This window comes from Anser anser (genome assembly GCF_964211835.1).
Source record: "Anser anser genome assembly, chromosome: 10".
Classification (NCBI taxonomy): Eukaryota; Metazoa; Chordata; class Aves; order Anseriformes; family Anatidae; genus Anser; species Anser anser.
This window is the reverse complement of record NC_139730.1, coordinates 16828947-16845824: the sequence shown is the minus strand read 5'-3', so window position 1 is coordinate 16845824 and position 16878 is coordinate 16828947. Positions and strand designations below refer to the sequence as shown.

The 16878-nt window shown below is 37.2% G+C and overlaps 2 protein-coding genes across 35 annotated transcripts in view; one reads left to right on the top strand and one right to left on the bottom strand.

Annotated features, from left to right (window-relative positions):
* The window catches only part of ENTREP2 (endosomal transmembrane epsin interactor 2), a 148713-nt gene that overhangs the window by 123687 nt on the left and 8148 nt on the right, over positions 1 to 16878 (top strand). For 12 of the 16 annotated variants that reach the window (XM_083851024.1, XM_083851031.1, XM_083851020.1 and 9 more), the window contains 5 exons: positions 436 to 1029; positions 4999 to 5076; positions 5998 to 6326; positions 8360 to 8557; positions 12197 to 12331. In XM_083851024.1, coding sequence (XP_083707150.1) covers positions 436 to 1029; positions 4999 to 5076; positions 5998 to 6326; positions 8360 to 8545 — 1187 coding nt within the window. In that variant the 3' untranslated portion in view covers positions 8546 to 8557; positions 12197 to 12331. Of the gene's footprint in view, positions 1 to 435; positions 1030 to 4998; positions 5077 to 5997; positions 6327 to 8359; positions 11364 to 12196; positions 12386 to 16878 lie in introns of those variants that run through there. The other 4 variants (XR_014588807.1, XM_083851017.1, XM_083851030.1 and 1 more) reach the window with 4 other exon arrangements.
* Positions 10093 to 16878, bottom strand: part of APBA2 (amyloid beta precursor protein binding family A member 2) — a 99515-nt gene continuing 92729 nt past the window's right edge. For 14 of the 19 annotated variants that reach the window (XM_083851013.1, XM_083851003.1, XM_083851002.1 and 11 more), the window contains 2 exons: positions 12788 to 12928; positions 10093 to 11415 (listed from right to left, as the gene is read on the bottom strand). In XM_083851013.1, the coding sequence (XP_083707139.1) occupies positions 11344 to 11415; positions 12788 to 12928 (213 nt within the window). In that variant the 3' untranslated portion in view covers positions 10093 to 11343. Of the gene's footprint in view, positions 11416 to 12224; positions 12355 to 12787; positions 12929 to 15161; positions 16155 to 16878 lie in introns of those variants that run through there. The other 5 variants (XR_014588804.1, XR_014588805.1, XR_014588806.1 and 2 more) reach the window with 3 other exon arrangements.

Sequence of the window (16878 nt, the reverse complement as noted above, 5' to 3'; positions counted from 1 at the left end):
TGAAGGAAATTATGCCTGGTTAGGAAGCTCATATTTACGGTAGCGATAGGTTTGGAAGCAATCAGAGGCTTGTTTTTCCAGCATTTCTGTGAAGTATTACTTTGCCTACCACCACGTGCAATCTCTCGCTGCTTACCAGAGGAACCAGCAGTGGAAGATCTGCTGCTATCCAAATGTGGTTTCAGATGGAACTTTGGCTTCAGTGCTCAAAAATGCTTATTAGCTGATGAAAGTAGTTGACAACACAAATTACCTTCGCTGAAAGACACTAAAAACAAGTAAATTATGTTACTGCTTTGGCATTCTGTCACCTGAAAGGTTTTGAATCGTTATTGACCTACTTGACAATTCCTAAATTTAAATCAGTATGTTGAAAGCGCAGGGTGGTGGTGGTGCAAGAAGTCTTCCTTTTTCTCTGGATCTCCTGTTTTGCAGTTTCTGGTGAGAGCACCTCATTGATGGTCTCTGAGGCTGCTGATGTCCCAGACCACAGCTGCTCCTCCGAAGATCTTTGTTCGCTGGAAGTTCAGGGGTCTCTCCATTCGGCAGATTTTTCTCCCTGCTGTACAAGCCGCAAAGGGGCTACAGGCCAGAGCTGCAGCAGTCTGGATTACAGCATCCACTGCAGGTTCCACAGAACTTGCTCAGAGGGTTTTCCTGATGAGGATGACAGTTTGCACAGCAGAGCATCTATGGACCAGTCACAAGGACAGGAAAATGAGAACTGTGCCCACGGCAGATCCTCAGACTGTTCCTCAGAGAATTTCAGCCCCTCAGAAAGAGAATTGCAGAGTTCTGCTCAAGAAAGCAATGTCACGGCACATTTGAAAGAAAAGAAGATCTGCTCTATGGTCTCTAGCCAGCATGCTGTCCCTTCCCAGACTGCTCCCTGTTTTGGACCTCCAAATACTGCATCATATGTGAGCAGCCCTGAGAGTACTGTCCAGCAGCACCATGTGACAAAATACCGAAATTCAAATATAGTCCGATCATCGAGTGATCCTGTATCGTGTTCATCTTATCCAGAAGGTAGGTGTAGTGTAACGAGGCTGATGGAGCATGGAGTGATGTTGGTTTTATGCATGTAGTGCTGCTGTACATTGTGAAACCTTTCAGTGAGGGTTGACTGACATGTGAAGACTTTAATTCTGTGCACACCATCTAGATTTAATTTTTTTTAAGTGAAAGTGGTAAAAATGGCAGTGAAATTAATTTTGGATTTTCTGAATTATACCAGCCTTTCTGCGCTGATCAGAAAACCATCTCCTGAGTAGATGCTTTCACCCCTCTTTTACTGTTATATTGAGAAACTGAACTACAAGGTTGAACAATAGCTGGGTTCTATGTGGGAAATGATTAATTGAGCTGTCATGCTTATAATACAGCAGGTTGTGTTTCCTGAAGGTGACACTGACATTGACAGGACTGGTTCATTTCAGAGGCAGTCACAACTGTAACTGTATTGGACTGTACAGTGACAAGTTTTAAAGAAAAATAAATGAAAGATGAGGCACATGACAAGTTGATGAATGAAAAGGAAAGCTTTTGACTGCTGAGGATAAGCATCTTCTGCTATGAATCTCCTTTTAGACAAGTTGGGAAGAAGAGGAGAGGAGCTGTTAGCTGAACACTGTATCTTCATAAAAATCAGCTTATTGGTGGAAAATAAATGTTTGATTTAGGAGGGAGTGGCTTGGTCAAATAACAGCAGGAATGTAGATTTAAAACGTTTGAAAAGTACAGGTTTTACAAAACGATGTAAACTGGAGAGATTCGAAGGGGTACCTTGGAGAAGTGGTTTGAAAGTAAAGATGAAAGCTTTGTGAGTTGTCAGACAGATGATCCTGATACATATGCATTCACCGGGCTTTCTAAGGCTTCTAAAGAAAAAAAATCATGACTAGCTCAGAACAAAAGTAGACAAAATGTTGAAATGACTGGTTTCATTTAGGAAGATGAAGTGTTGGTTCTATTATGTGTTTTGCATTGTTATTCTGTTCCTATGAATTTCAGAGACCTCATACCTAGTTCAGTAATTGAATGTCTTCTGCCTTTAAAAATCTGGCTTCAGCATGCTGTCGAGGAAATGTGAATCTTTAATCTAGAAGTCTGCACTTATTTTATGAAATTTACTCGGCTAGGATATGTAGGTGCTATGAAGCTGCTGTGCAGACAGTAAGTAGGAATTTCTGAATCCTTTACGCTGTGCCAAACATGAGAAGAACAGCCCTTTCTCTTCTGGATTGCATTGTGTGCGTTTTCCATATTGGGCTCCATATGCTCTTTGAGTAGTGTTTGACAGAGATATTAATGTAGGCAGCCATGTCTATGTGCTCTAGCTGACTGCTGGGACATCTGCCATAACAGATGCTCTGCCGTCATTCTTAACACGTCCTAAATACATCCATCATCTTTTCTGGAGGAGTGGCATTATCTAATTTATTATAGTTATAGGAATTACTTTGACTAATTTCCAAGTTCCCTGGTGGAGAACAGGGGTTAAACATTACTGAGATTTAACTGGTCTTAGCAAAAATTGTAATAATGAATAATGAAGCAGAGAGAGTTCTAGAGTTACTGATATACACATGGCAGAGGGGGAGCATGAGATGGGGTAACTCAGAGGGAATGTATTTGTGCTGGCCTAGTTCGCCGTTATGCTGTGTACAGAAGATTCTTTAAAACTGAATGTTCAAGAGAAGCACTTGAGTTTAGATCTGCACATTTATTTCATTTATATTTTTGGCAAACTAGAATTTGCAAAATTTTACTCTGTGAAGGTTTTCACTACTTCATTTCACTCACCTTCCTCGCTCTACTTGTTGATGACCTTTATTTGGAAATCAGAAGTGGCACAATTATGTTAACATGTACAGGCTGCTTGTAGCAGCCCTTAAGCACACTTTTCCTAAGCTGTGACACACAGCTGAAGTTCTTTATACTCAGCTCACTTAAAGAAGCATTTGATCTTGACTACTGGTCTAACTGCATATTGTTGAGACTAATAAGTCATGCAAGAGACACGCTACAGATTTTGGGGAAATGAGGGTTGGGGGAGCTTCAGGCATTTTCACAAATGGGAAAATGTAATGGTCAGATCAGTAAGTGGGTTTAGTTTTGTCCTAGGATCCTGTCTTTTTGCTTTAAGAAAAATAACTCACCTGCTGATTAACGTGCCCATAGAAGTCAATGGTAACAGGTTTAGAAGTGCAACCTCAAAGTTAACTGTGTACAGCTTTTTTTTATTTTTGAAATTGGTCTTGAATGTTACTGTGATTGCACTGCACCTAGTTTGGAGCATAATTTATTTGGCACAGGAATGTTGCATGAGTGCAACAGGGTTGTGACACAACAGGTGTGAGATCTAATATATTAGTGATCTGGGAATCAGGCATACAACTGGGTAGGCTTTTAGATTGATAACACACAATTCATGTGCTTCAAGCACATCTTGGCAGGATGGACTCAGTAATTCCCCCATTTATCATTTAACGCTGAAAGTGAGCTTGTTTATTTGTTTTAAAATATCTGTCATTTCTAGTATAGAAAGTAGATGAAAGTTCAGTGTAATAGCTGCCTTTATAATCACTGTGTAGTCCCTGACAATTTAAGTCTTGTGCATTCACATAAAATCTCTCTAAGAAGTTTTTACCACTTAAAAAAATGGAGGAGGTGGGGGGGAAACCTTACAAATGAGAGGTTTGCACATTTTCCTGTCTTTTCTCCATAAAGTTTGTCATAGCAAAGGAGGACAGAATCAACTTTGAGCACTGATCTTTGTTTCAGTAAACTTAATCTATACGGAAATGTGATAGACCACGTGGCTCTGTCAGCTGATTGTCCTGGGATACTCCAGGGTGATTATGGTAGTGCCTGTGTTCCAGGTGATTCAGGATGGTGGCCAGTACTGTAGTTTTGTCTCTGGCACAGATGTGTTAAGCAGGGTAATAAAGGATGGGAAGATGGAACTTCTCGAGTGTCTTCTCTCATTAAGCATGCTGTGATTCATGTGTTGCAGTACGTCAGCACAATGAGGAAAATTCAAGACAGAACAGTGGCTGTCTCTTTTCTTACTTTTCTGTGTAGCATCTTATGTTTGTTTGACTTCATTTAATTATTTTCATTACAAACCTTCCTTAAAGATATGGAAGAAAACCTCTACTAATCTACCAAGAAGTTTAAAATAGTTTTCAGTTCTGAAAACAGACACAAACATGCACAGCAGAAATGGAAGGGCTTATTCCATCTTGCCTGTCAGAAGCTTGAGATCAAAAAGAGTGCACTGTCAATTACGGCATAGTGTGATCTTATGATCATTGACGCTTGTGCTGGCATCCCCGAAACACTGTCATTAGAAGGCACCTATGTCCAGAGCTGTTTGCAGAAGCTCTGCAAACATTTGTTATTAATTGGATCACCAGTAACCATAGTGGTCACCTACCCGTTAATCTAATAACATTTCTCCTGCAAAGAATGAATTCTTTTCTTTTTTTTTAAAAAGGAGGAAAAAAGAGGTAGAAGTATTGAACAAAATACCGTTCTTATAGAAATAAGAGAGCTTCATCTTCCCTGTTTTTCTTTTCTTTTTTCTCTCCCTCTCCCTCTTTTCCTTTTCCTTTTTTTTTTTTTTTAAAAAGACAAACTCTGTCTGCCAAGGAAATACAGGATGGTCTGAGGTCTGCCCTTAGAATGCATTGAGCCTTCTGTAACTTAAGTGCTTAGGCCTGAAGTATTTAGGATTTGATAGCTGTATAAGAGGAAACCAAGCAAGGAACTATCTTTCTGTCTGCGTTTCTTTAACAGCTTGAAGGACGTTTCTGAGTATAGTAGTTTCTCTTTGTGAGTGGATATCTTGCAAGTAGTATTTCAGCTGAGTAGATTCATTCTGTAAAGGAGATGACAAAAGATCCAAATGATCCAAATGTATTTTTCCTTGCTTTCCGCACAGGATAACAGGGCTTGATTGTGCTGTTTCTGTCTGTCTGTCTTTGGTTAAAGGTGATCATTGTGCCTGGACTCCTCCTACATGTAGACGGCATCAAGATGCAGGATTATCTCCAGCAACATTAGAAACAGGTGAGGATCTGTTTTCTAAAGCAGGATTGTGTAGATTTCCTTATTTTGGTTTAAAAATTAAAATAAGCTTCTGATAGAGAAATATGATCAAGAAAGTTTGGAGTAAAAATTGCTCAGTAACAGCATAGGTGCATGATGTACAGTTCCGACAGAACGATACTTACACATGTTCACCGAGCCCACCTCTTGCCAGATTCCTGGTTCTTGCACTAAATATAGTGGATTGGGTTTCTTTGTCTCCCAGCATGCTGTGAAGAGCAAAAATGGATTCTCTCCACATGCAAGCATGAGGTGTGGAGGCAGAACTTTCTCATTCGGTTATATTGCTTTATTTATTTATTTATTTATTTTGGAAGCCGCCTTTGATCACAAATCACAAATGCTGCGATTAAAGACTCGTTATTTTTTTTTTTTGCTTTCTCTGTATTTCTCAACAATCTCTCATATATGATTCTCCGCTTATCATTTTTGGGGCCTAACTATAGAAGCAAGGGGAACTTTATCCTTAAAGCCAAGCAAGCTAAAACATTCCAAGTTACATATGTAACACTGAGTAGCTGGCGTTTCCCCTTACCATTAATGTTTACTGAAATCGCTGAAAGTAGAGGTAACAAAAATGCCTGATTTATGAAGTACTTTAATTATGCCCACACTCTTCTTAAATACAGTCCTTCTTGGTCATGAGAATGAATTGTACCTTGGCCTTTGGTTAAAAGGTTTCCTCGATGACATTATTTTGTTATCTCTGGAGAAAACAGACAATTTATGACAAAACCTTTTGTGAGGATACTTGACTTGCCTTGTTGTATTTTTTTTGGTGCTTTTTTTTTCGTGGTTTTTATTTGTTGTTCTGGTTTGTGTTTTGTTTGTTTTAAAAAAACAACATTTACTTTAAAGATATTCTTCCCCCCCTTCTTTTAGTTCCTGTTTCTGATTCTCATATGGCTGCCTCTGCTTGTCAGCATTCTTTGAGCAGTTTCCTACCAACTGGAAAACAGAAGGATACAAGGAAAATTGATTTCCACTTAAAGCCAAAGGCTTTGCGAACAGCCTCAAAAGAGCGACCACGCTCTTTAGTGGACCTTAAGGCATATAAAGACACAAAAATTTTAGTTGCCAAATTTTTGGAACATTCAAACTGTAATCTCCCTCCAGAAGTACGTCACGTAGTGAACAGCATACGATCAGTAATAAAATCTGATGAAAGACACATGGAAGAAGCCATCTTCAGTGCCAATATTATAGACCAGGTAGGTCATTAATGTTCTAAAGATTTGTTCAACTTTGATGAGACACGTGCCTTATCAAAATGTTTTTATAGTTTTGAATAGTTCAGAGAATTACAAAGGATATCTTGCAGTAACATGGCTTTAGTAGGAAATAATTTATATTTATCAAGCAGTAATGCATTTTACACTGAGGCAGTCATAAATGCATTTTAAAATCTTCAGCTGGAGACAGTACTGGTAAAATCCTAAGAGATCTTTAGGGAACTGATTTTACACATTGGTAGTCAGCAATACCTCTTATTTCCAAAGGCTTTTTAAACCTGAGTTGTAGTATTCCCTACCTAAATTTGTGTTGATACATGGAGATAGCACGGATTCAAGCACTGACTTGGATCTGTTGTGTTCTTTTTGTTCTTTTTTTTTTTTTTTTTAAGGCAGATGTATTTGTACAGCATTAGCTACTAACTGAAAAGAAAGGGTAGATAAACAAGCAGGGCCACAATCTATCAAAATAGAACACTGCAGTCACCCTTACTCCTGACAAGAAGAACGACAATGACCCTTGTTATTTTTAAGAAAAATAATTGACACTTTATGCTTTTGAGAGAGAATAAAACAAATGCAAGGCTTGGTAGGAATCATATATATACAAAAAAAAAAAAAAAAGAATTAGTAGTGGTAGCAACTCTTATAATCTAATGCATGTTTAATAATATGTCTATTTATTTTAATTTTTTTTTCCAGGAAGGAAGGTGATGAATCACCTCTTGCTAGTATTGTTTCCAGAATGATAGCTATAAAAGTGAAGTTCCATTTACGCTGTCAGATTCAAAAAGCAGAATGGTCTTAACACTGACTAACCATGTTCAGGTTGATGGTAGAGTTTTCAGAGCTGGACAGATGATTAAGGATGCATGCGTGGGGCTGTTTCTCCATTATGAGTTACTTAGTATTTGTGGCATTAGTCTGATGATCCCTAAGTGAGGGAAATTTGCTAAGTATTAAAACAGGATATAGTAATGCGTAAATTGCAGGGTGTTTACTTTTATTGTGAGATAGTTTGATGTAGCAGGAAACATACAGCATTTAAAAAAGCTTGTTGCAAGATTGTCTTTTGCTAACTATGAAGTAGAACAAAGAAGCATCACTGTATCAGTTAACCTTACAGTCAAGTCGTTAGGCAAGCAGTACTATTATAACATACTTAATAGAGAGTCAGTGTGGAATTAACTTTTAACATTTTTATTGCTTTACTGGATTTGCAGGTCGTTAAATCTGCAAGGTTAGAAAGCTGAAAACAATTTATTTAAATTTAAAAAAGTTTCTCCCAAAACAAAGCAGTATGAAAGAATTTGAGGGCTTATGTAGCTCATAAAACTAGAAACCCGTGGCTCAATATTTACCCTGTTCAGGTTTCTTAGATCGGAGGGGACATAGAATTTTTCACAATAAAGCAAAAATTCTAGTGAAGTTATTTATCAGTAAAAGTCAAGGCTATCCCAGCAATCTACTCAGGAAGTCACAGCATTTTGGTGAAATGGTTGTGTAATTCAGATTTGTGAAGCAGCTTGATACTTCTGTTAACAGAACGCTCGTTTGTCAGGCTTGCAAGGTTTTAGTTGTCTCCCACCTTCACCAAAGCTAGTAAAACATCTCTGTCTCCTAAAGAAATAGTTTAATTTGCTCCAAACTTACATGTATCTTTTTTAAGGGAGAACTGCTGCCTTTTTCACTGGTCCTTTTCATTCACATATAGAGGAACAAATACTTATTCGCCCCTTTGCTGATATAATACTACAGTACTGGTGCGAGGCCTGACGCCTTTCAAGCCTGACTTTGCTTGCCAGTAGGCCTTACTCAGCTGTGACCGGCTGTAAAAACACAAGTGGGCTAGACTCTGGGTGGCTGCATGAAGACACAACTCCTTTGTGGGAGTTCCATCACTAGGTAACTTGAAGGACGTAATATTCAGAAGCTGAGCCTTTTAAATGAAATCAGTTTTCACTGTTTTCCACGTTTTTTCCCTCCTCCGTTTCTGCCCTTTTGATGAACAGGTTATTACAAGTTCCCAGCAGAGTGCGAATACCTCCAGAAAGCGGCTCCAAGAAGATCTTCATCTTCAGAGTTGTGGTGCTCTGAGCTCTCCAGTTGCCTTCTTACACAGGTCCCATATCACTCGCAGGTTAGAGCGGGACAGGCCTCACAGTTTAATTGGAGTTTCCCGGGAAACCATCCTTTGATAATATTCACAGGTATGTGATTCCAGCAGAGAGGATTAAGGAAGAAACCAGGACTGGGAGAAATACAAGTAGTGGATGGCTTAAAATGGAAAAAGTGTCTTCCTTTGGAATTCTACTTTTTTCCAACAGCAGGAAGAGAACACCTGATTTTCTGAATGTAAATTTCAGCCCTGCATTTTGAAAAATTTTAACTGATTTATTAGTCAACTCGTAACAAATGTTTTCTCAACCAGAGATGCATATATTCCACTGTACTTAGAGAAATGCTGTTGATGATGTCTAGCATTTCTTGAAAACCATTGCAAAACCACCATAGACTGGCTGTACAACTTAAAAGTTGTATTTATTTAATGTACCTCAAAGTGTTTTAACTATGATCAGTGTTTTAATAAAAAGTATTTCTGGACTTTGGTTTTTCAACAACTGATTTGGATAGAAATGTAAAGGTGATTCATATGCGCATACAGTGCTGCTTCTAATTCATTTTTCCAGCATCTTTCATGCCAGGCTAACTGATTGGTTGTATTTAAATTCTTATTATTCTGCCTTCTCCCTGCCCATCCCTCCCCACCCTCAAGATGTTGCCTTTTTATATTATACTAAAGGTTGCAGTGTGAATTGTTTTTACTTTGTTCTGAATGCTCCAGAGTTTATTAGTTGGAGTAGTATGTGCTATTGAAAACTGATGTTTTAAGTATTCTGTGAATTGTGTCCAGAAGGTGCATTAGGGAAGAAGTCTCTGAAATCCTGCATTTCCGAAAAGATTTTATGTACTTACAAATGCCAAGTGATAGGAAACTAAGTGAATTTTTATCTAGCAGAGCCACAAACTTTTTTTTTTTTTTGAAAAAAGAACTGTTATTCCAATTAGTAGTTTGGATAACTGTATTACTAAAACATTTCCTTGTGGCTCTGCTGCATTTTTGATTAATTTAAAATTATCTTTTTTTTTAAAAAAAAAAAGTAGTATTCTTGATGCTAATTTGATTACCAGCATAAACACAGGTCTACCAGCAATGTCTTCCAGTGCAAGCTTCATCTGCCTCTCTCAGAGGAAATTGGAAAAGGCCTTAAAGAAAAGGTTCTCATAAAGAACCTACCACATGTTGACGTTTCAGGGTTTAAATTTTTTTTGCAGCAGTGCTTGTCAGTAGTGTTACAGTTTCCATTTGAGGTTTAATCATATACTGGGTTCATTTGTGTCATTCTGAGCTGGGCAGACATCCTATGAAAAGGTCACAAATGAATGTAGCTGAAGATGGGTAGTTTAAGTTTTACAGAATAATCCATTTTAACGTATTTTAAGTATAGCATGATTCTGTACTGATGTGAAGTTACAGTGACATCCAGTGGCAACCAGGTATGCTATTTGAAAACATCTACTCTAAAGATGATAATACTAATATATGAACTGTTAATTCAAGAGATGAATTCCCTTTAAAAAAAAAAAACTGTGACCTTTGCAACTGCACTTAGTTGAAGAATTAAATGATATTCTAGTTGTTTTTTTACTATGTAAACTTACACAACAAACAAAATAAGCAAGCTTTATTTATTTTTTCAGATTTATTAGTGATAGTAGGTTAATTCTTTCCTAAGGTCAGTTGCATGCAACACACTACTCCTTGAAGTACAGTCATCTAAAGCTCTTTAGTTACTGCATGGTAAGGCTTCTTAAGTCACAGTGTATTTTCTTCAAGGCTTTGCCCCTCCCCCCCCCAAAAAAAAACCTAGACAAAAAGTTACACCAATTAACATTTATGTAATAAGGAATACAACTTTACTACTTTTTTTTTTTAATCTACACACAATCTAATACTGCTGATGGTGCTAGGTTATTTGTCAAAACAATTCACATTCAAAACACATTGCCTCAGGAATAAGAATGCTTTATAAAAAAACAGAAAACAGGTAAGCATGGCTTTCCCGTTTAGAGCTAATATAAACAAAAAAGTAATATGCAAAAGTTAACAAAACAAAACAAAACAAAAAAAACAGCCCAACACATACATTACACAAAACTGTGCAATAAGTTATCCATGAAATCACTCTGTTAAATCATAAAAATCACAAGCATTAAAAATAAATATGTATCTAAATAAATATTTTGATTTTTATCTTGTGGCAATTATTCTTTATTTAGCATATGAAACACTTGTTACATATTTATGTTCACACCTTGCCAAACAGGTTACACTTGTCATAACAATACCAAGTACTACAGTGGTTCTCTTTACATTAGAATCTAAAAGTTTTAACTGCACACATTCCTTTCCACCGAAATACCATCTATTCGGCACCAGTTTTAAAATCACACCATGCCATCAGTAGTGGACCGCTTTATGGTTTATGGTACTGGGATTTTTTCTTAGCTTGAGGCAGCCATAGCTTTGTCTAATTGCTTATCTTTGCCATTTTCTGCAGTCTCATTCATCAAGTTTTCACATTCACCATGTTATCAAACAGGACAGACATACATACGTCACTCCACATAAAGGTTACAAATAAATATGTTTTAAGTTTTATGAGAAAAGAGTTTAGAAGATGTTGCAAAATACTTAAGTGTTTTACAAAGATTTTGTGTTGGTGGTTATTGTCTTTGACCATCCTTCTCATTACTTTTTGGCAAAGAAATAAAAAGGAAGGAGAAAAGGCAGACACCTGTCTGTTCCTTGTGTCAGAGTCCTCAGGTCAGCTTCAAAGCCTTTCATTCATACAAAATACAAAGTTCTCTTCAGCTATGAGGGCTTCAGCTCTGATGGAATCATTTATTTATGTTGCTGCAAGAGAGTCACAAGCTAGATGTATAGGGGTGTCTCTTGCCCAGTTAGAAGCCTGAACATGGCAGCTGGCATAGTCTTCATATGAATCTGTTGATTGATTTACACAGAAATTAACAGAATTGCTAACTTATTAAAGTAATTCATAAGTCCCAACCTGATTCTCCCACTGGTTCCTAGAGATGTGAATGTTACCAACGTTTCTAGTTAAAAGTTCTCTGGTTCCGATGAGCTGTTCTGTTGGATTATTTTTTTTCCAATGACAACTGCCAGGAAGTAACATTCTACAGCTGAAAAGATAATTAATAAAACACTGTCCACTGTTATACTCTACTCTGATTACTGCCATTTCTAATGAAGCAGCACAAACCTCCTTGAAAACTGATTCTGCTGTTCTGATATTAACTGAACCTGGATTTTCTTGTACTTTCCTCCCCTGTGGGAGGGTAATTTTATGTGTGTTTTCTCCTTGTTGATGAACATTTGAACACACAACTTGATCTTTATCACCCAACACTTAAACGTCAGTTAAGGGTTTGGTGAAACAGGTTCTCTCATGACTAGCATATTTAAGTTCTTTTTGCAGAGAGTATTGTGATGAGCATCAGAGGGATTTTACGGATAAATAGGACATCAGGTAATCGGAGTTGTCAGAAACTTACTAACAGCTTTAAGTACCTATAGAACCTCACCAGACACATGCTGCCTTGATAGCTTGGTTTCTTCATGCTGCAAAAAACAAGTTGCATGATGTCCTCATATGTTTAGTGAAATGTGCAACGAACAGGTATCACAAAGGCATGTAGGTTCTGTTGAAACCTATATAGCTTTGTTCCTGCCAACATGCATGTATTCTGTATTCTTTTTCAAGTATCATTTTCCACAGGAAAACAAGTTACCTCTGATTTATGGCAAAGGAGCCTAGTGGAAGATCTGGCCAGGGTTGTGTATGATCCTACCACTAAAATCAGTAGGGATTTTGATAAACTAGAGGATCTTGTTCATCCATCGCTGACTTCTCTAAAAGTGCTGGAGAGAGATGTCTTAAATTATTTCTAAGGTAAGTTGGAAATGTTCAGTAGAAGTGAAAGGATTAAAATACATATAAATTTTAATCTCAGGTCTTTGAATATTAATTTATTTTTATGGCAGATGCTGTAGTTGTTAGCTAAGAGACATTTTCATAGTTAATGTGCTTAAGTGATTTCTTCCTTTAACTGACTAGTTTAATTCAAACAGTACGCTGAGGTTCAGAATCATGCCATGAACTTTTGAAAACAGGTGTAAAAACATACTAAATGTATATGTAATTGTTCAAAGATGTTTTGTTAATTGTTATTAATGCTCAACTCCAATCTACTGAGGTGGTGGTATTAATAGTATGTTGTCTATTTTTCCCAACTGAAATATATATTCTTTCAACAGTTTTAAATCTTTGATAAGTATTTAATAGTTTTCTTACCTCTCCCACTGAATTAGACAGTGCTTGTACTATCTTCTCATGAGCAGTTGCAACAACACTTTGTCCATTGATCTCAATAATACGATGACCTACCCTTACCCCTCCCCTCTCAGCTATTCCACCTCGCATCAAGCTGCAAATCTGCCAAGAAAAAGTCAAGGTTATTAAAGTTTAGAAATGTCGGAATGTAGCAGTTACTAGGATTTAATGCATAATATTGAGAGGTGATATCATGGTGGCTCCAGAAGATAGTACTGAAAGGTAATAAGCAGTACTGTGAGGTTTTAAATGGTTTGTTGTTTTTCAAAATTTCTGGAAATTACAATTTTTACTTTCTTTCTTATGACTTGGTAACATGCGATTACCTAGTACAGTGATACAGCTAGCAGCCATGCAAAAATGGAGTTGTGGGAAGAGTTAAGTCTTTACATACTGTTGGGATAGGAGAAGAAAGTGATTTAAATATTTCTGGCTGTTCCATCTGGACTCTTTCTGCAAACTAACACATTGTTCTTTCTGAATAATGGCAAGTAAAAAAAGTACTAGAGTAAAAATTCATCTATAACAGCAAATTTTTCATGTATGTGGAAAAAAATGACATAAAGCTTAATCCATAATCCTTAATTCTGCAGAAACACTGGTTTAGTCTGAAGGAAAGGATGATTCCATACAGACAGTGCGCATTGAAAGGCAGTCAGCTGACAGCAGGGTCTCAAGTGTGAACATTCTAATTCTTTTTACAGGCTGTCCTCAGCAAGCTAATTGAATAGTGTAGTGTGACAGCTTCTTTCCTGTACCTCTGCAGGTTGGAAGAGGAAACTCTGCTCTCCAGAGCCACTGCTTTTCTTCACATTTTATAGTGCTGCTGACTAGAGAGAGCTTAGGACGAAGAAGGCAGATCAGGCTGCTGTTTCAACTGGCAGCCACAGGTAGCAGTAGAGAAATAACCACAGGTTTTGACTTTTATGCCCCGCTACAACAGAGGAATAATTCTACAGAAATTGCATTTATGAGGCACAGTCCTAGCAGACGCTGATATTTAAAATTCTCTTAAGTTACAACATGCATGGTGTATAGAAGGAAGAAAGCTCAATGCCGCATGGAGATCTTCATTAAAAAATTGTTTTCTCAGCAACATCTGTCCTACAACAGGGCCCCTGACAGACAAGATAGATGTGTATTGGATAGAAATTATTGCTGAAATGTGTTGCATGAGCTTAAGTCCTTCAAAATAAAGCAGATAATGTATAGTCTGAATCTCTGAGCAGAGCTTAGCACTGCTGAGATTTATGTTTTGTTTACTGAGGAAAACCTGTTCTTGGAGGAAAAAAAACGACTACTAGAGGAATATCACACGATGACAGCTGTTTCTGCAGTAACTGTCATTGGTTATAATCATATGCCAAGAATTATTATTTGCTGAGATCTGATAGTTTGCTCAAAGCTGAATATAAGTATGATAAGATGTGGCTCATGTCCCAGTGAGTTTATAATCTAATTCTGTACCTAACATAGTATGTGGGGAGATGACCAAGCTAGAATACAATGGAGGTGAAAACAATGTGGATAAGCACGTTATGTCTGTGGATGAGCAATATCTTCCTGTATTACACTAGCAGTTTCCTTTAAATTCTTCTTCACAGTTAACAGTGCTAGGAAAAATGAAATTCTTTCTTAGTCAAAGGTCATGCTGTTTGATACAGGGAGGGGAAATATATGTATATTTTTTGGAATTAAAAATAAACAAAACCACACAACCTTCTTTAGCATTCAGAAAACAAAGTTTATCCTGCAGTAAGACTTATCTTCCAGCATCCAGTCTAAAATAAGTGATTGAGTTCTACCTACTGTGGTTCATAAACCATTCTTCAGATGGACTATAAGGGTTAGAGGAACCAGCAGGAGTCTTCACAGAACTACAGCTTGATTTTCAGTGTATTGCTTTGCAGGTAGTCTACCTTTTAATTGTACAGGTAACAAGACAAGCTGTGTTACGTAGATCTTCACCTGACTCTTTATATGTACTTTCTGCTGTAACTATTTAACTCACTTGAAAGTTTGCTCCTTGATGTTGGGGATTGTCATACAATACAGTCAGTCATCTGACAGGACAAAAGCGGACTGTGCCAAAAGAAACGCTATAAATAAACTTTACACCGTATAAAATAAAATACAGAGATCATACAACCAGATGAAATAAAAGCTTTCAGAGCAAATGGAAATGTTACCTTTAACTCCACTGGCATAAAGGAAAAGATAATGGCTCGCGAATCCATCCAGAGTACTTTTTGTTCAGTTGCACTCAAAGCACTTTTAATACTATCAGTAAATTTAGTCTTTTTAACAGGCTCAGATATAGGAAGCGGTCTCTTACCCTCATTCAAGAATGTGATCTCTCTCCAGGGAAGGGATTCAGCTTCCTTTTTGTAAGTGTTAAGTATTTTAATGAGGTAAAAAGAGAAACAGATGCAGATCACAAGTGGCTCTGCTTAGCTTCACAGATCATGTTAAGCTAGATACAGTGCAGATGTAAAGAAATATACTGTACTTACAGCACAGACTCATGTGACTCCTGTATTTGCAAGTGACTGACTGAAAGCAGCCTTATGACTTCTGTCTCCAGCTCCTGGAGATGAGACAGATTAGGCTGGCAAGTTTAAGATGAGCAGTACCACTAAGTACAAGTGGTAGATGAGATTCTTCTTAGCCAGGATTGTTTAGCTTGCTATTATACTTGTTGAATTATGGTATCAGCTAGATGATTATTAAATAAAGCATGACTGATCTGGATCTTGTGTAAGCAAGAGCCTATGCTCTATTTACTGTGTAAACAGAAAGCAAAAAAAAAAAAAAAAGTAAACCATACTAGTAATCCATTCAGCTGTTAGATATTCTGCAATGTTGTATACAAGCTGCAGTGAATCACCTGTGAAACTTCAGTAGCTTCAATCAGTTTTAATGCAACTGCCCACTTTATATCGGAACCTTAAGTATAGATCAGTACAAGGCAAATTAACTGAACAAATCAACAAATTAATTTATTCTGAGTAAATACCTAAATACAACCTATTTAACCAGGTTTCTCCTTGTCTCACTCCTATGTTACTCTATTTAAGCCCTTTTTTTTTTTTTTTTTGCCCCAGACAGTTTAAACAAATGTAAACGAAGGCAAGGAAGACAGAATAAGCTAACTATCTGTTCTGTTAAATTTTACCTAGTATTACTGTATTTTTAGATAGAATTTTGTTGGGTTAGGGATGGGTAGATATATTTCTCGGAGGAAGTGTTTTGAGCAGTCAGATCTTGACTGAGAAGTGGTAGATTACCGGCAGTAAAAACACAACTGGTGGTACACATCTTTCATAATCTAGAAAACAAGAAAATGATGTGATATGAGAGGATAATTTGCATTTAAATAACCAATTTTAAAGGAAATTTGATTTAATAATTCTCATAAGATGACTGATTGTCTTCCATTCACCTTCCCATCATACATTTCTGCTGCTTGTTTCATATACACGCACAGTACTTTACTTTCTTCTTAATGCTTTAGACTTGAAATTTCAATTTCCTTTTATAAATGTGCAATGAAGCTACAGAAGTAACTTTCAAGAGCTGTGTAGAAAACCTGTGTTATTACTGCAAGAGAAATTTTGCAAACGTAACAGTGGTTTATGCAGTTGTGCTGTCCCCTAACTAAAACTTCCCAAAGCTGGCTCCACGAGCGCTCCCCGAAACACAACTTCAGGCTTTGCATTAATTAGACTATACAGAACACACAAACCAAAGCAGTCATCTGCTCTACTGTCTCTGCATCTTCCTGATAACCTATGAAGACAAAACCCAGCTCAGATGGGCTATTCACAAATACAATAGCCGTACACCCTGCAGAGAGGAGATAGGCAGGGTGAAAAGGAACCACCACAAAACTGTTATCAGAAGAGGAACAGAAATAAGTACCAGATGCATGCATAATGAGGTAATATCATAACAAAATGAGGCATTTAATTACACCCTATCTGGCAAGCTATTTATTTCTTCACTGTGCTAATGCTGCGCCAAAAAAAGAATAAGGATATTATTTCCCATCA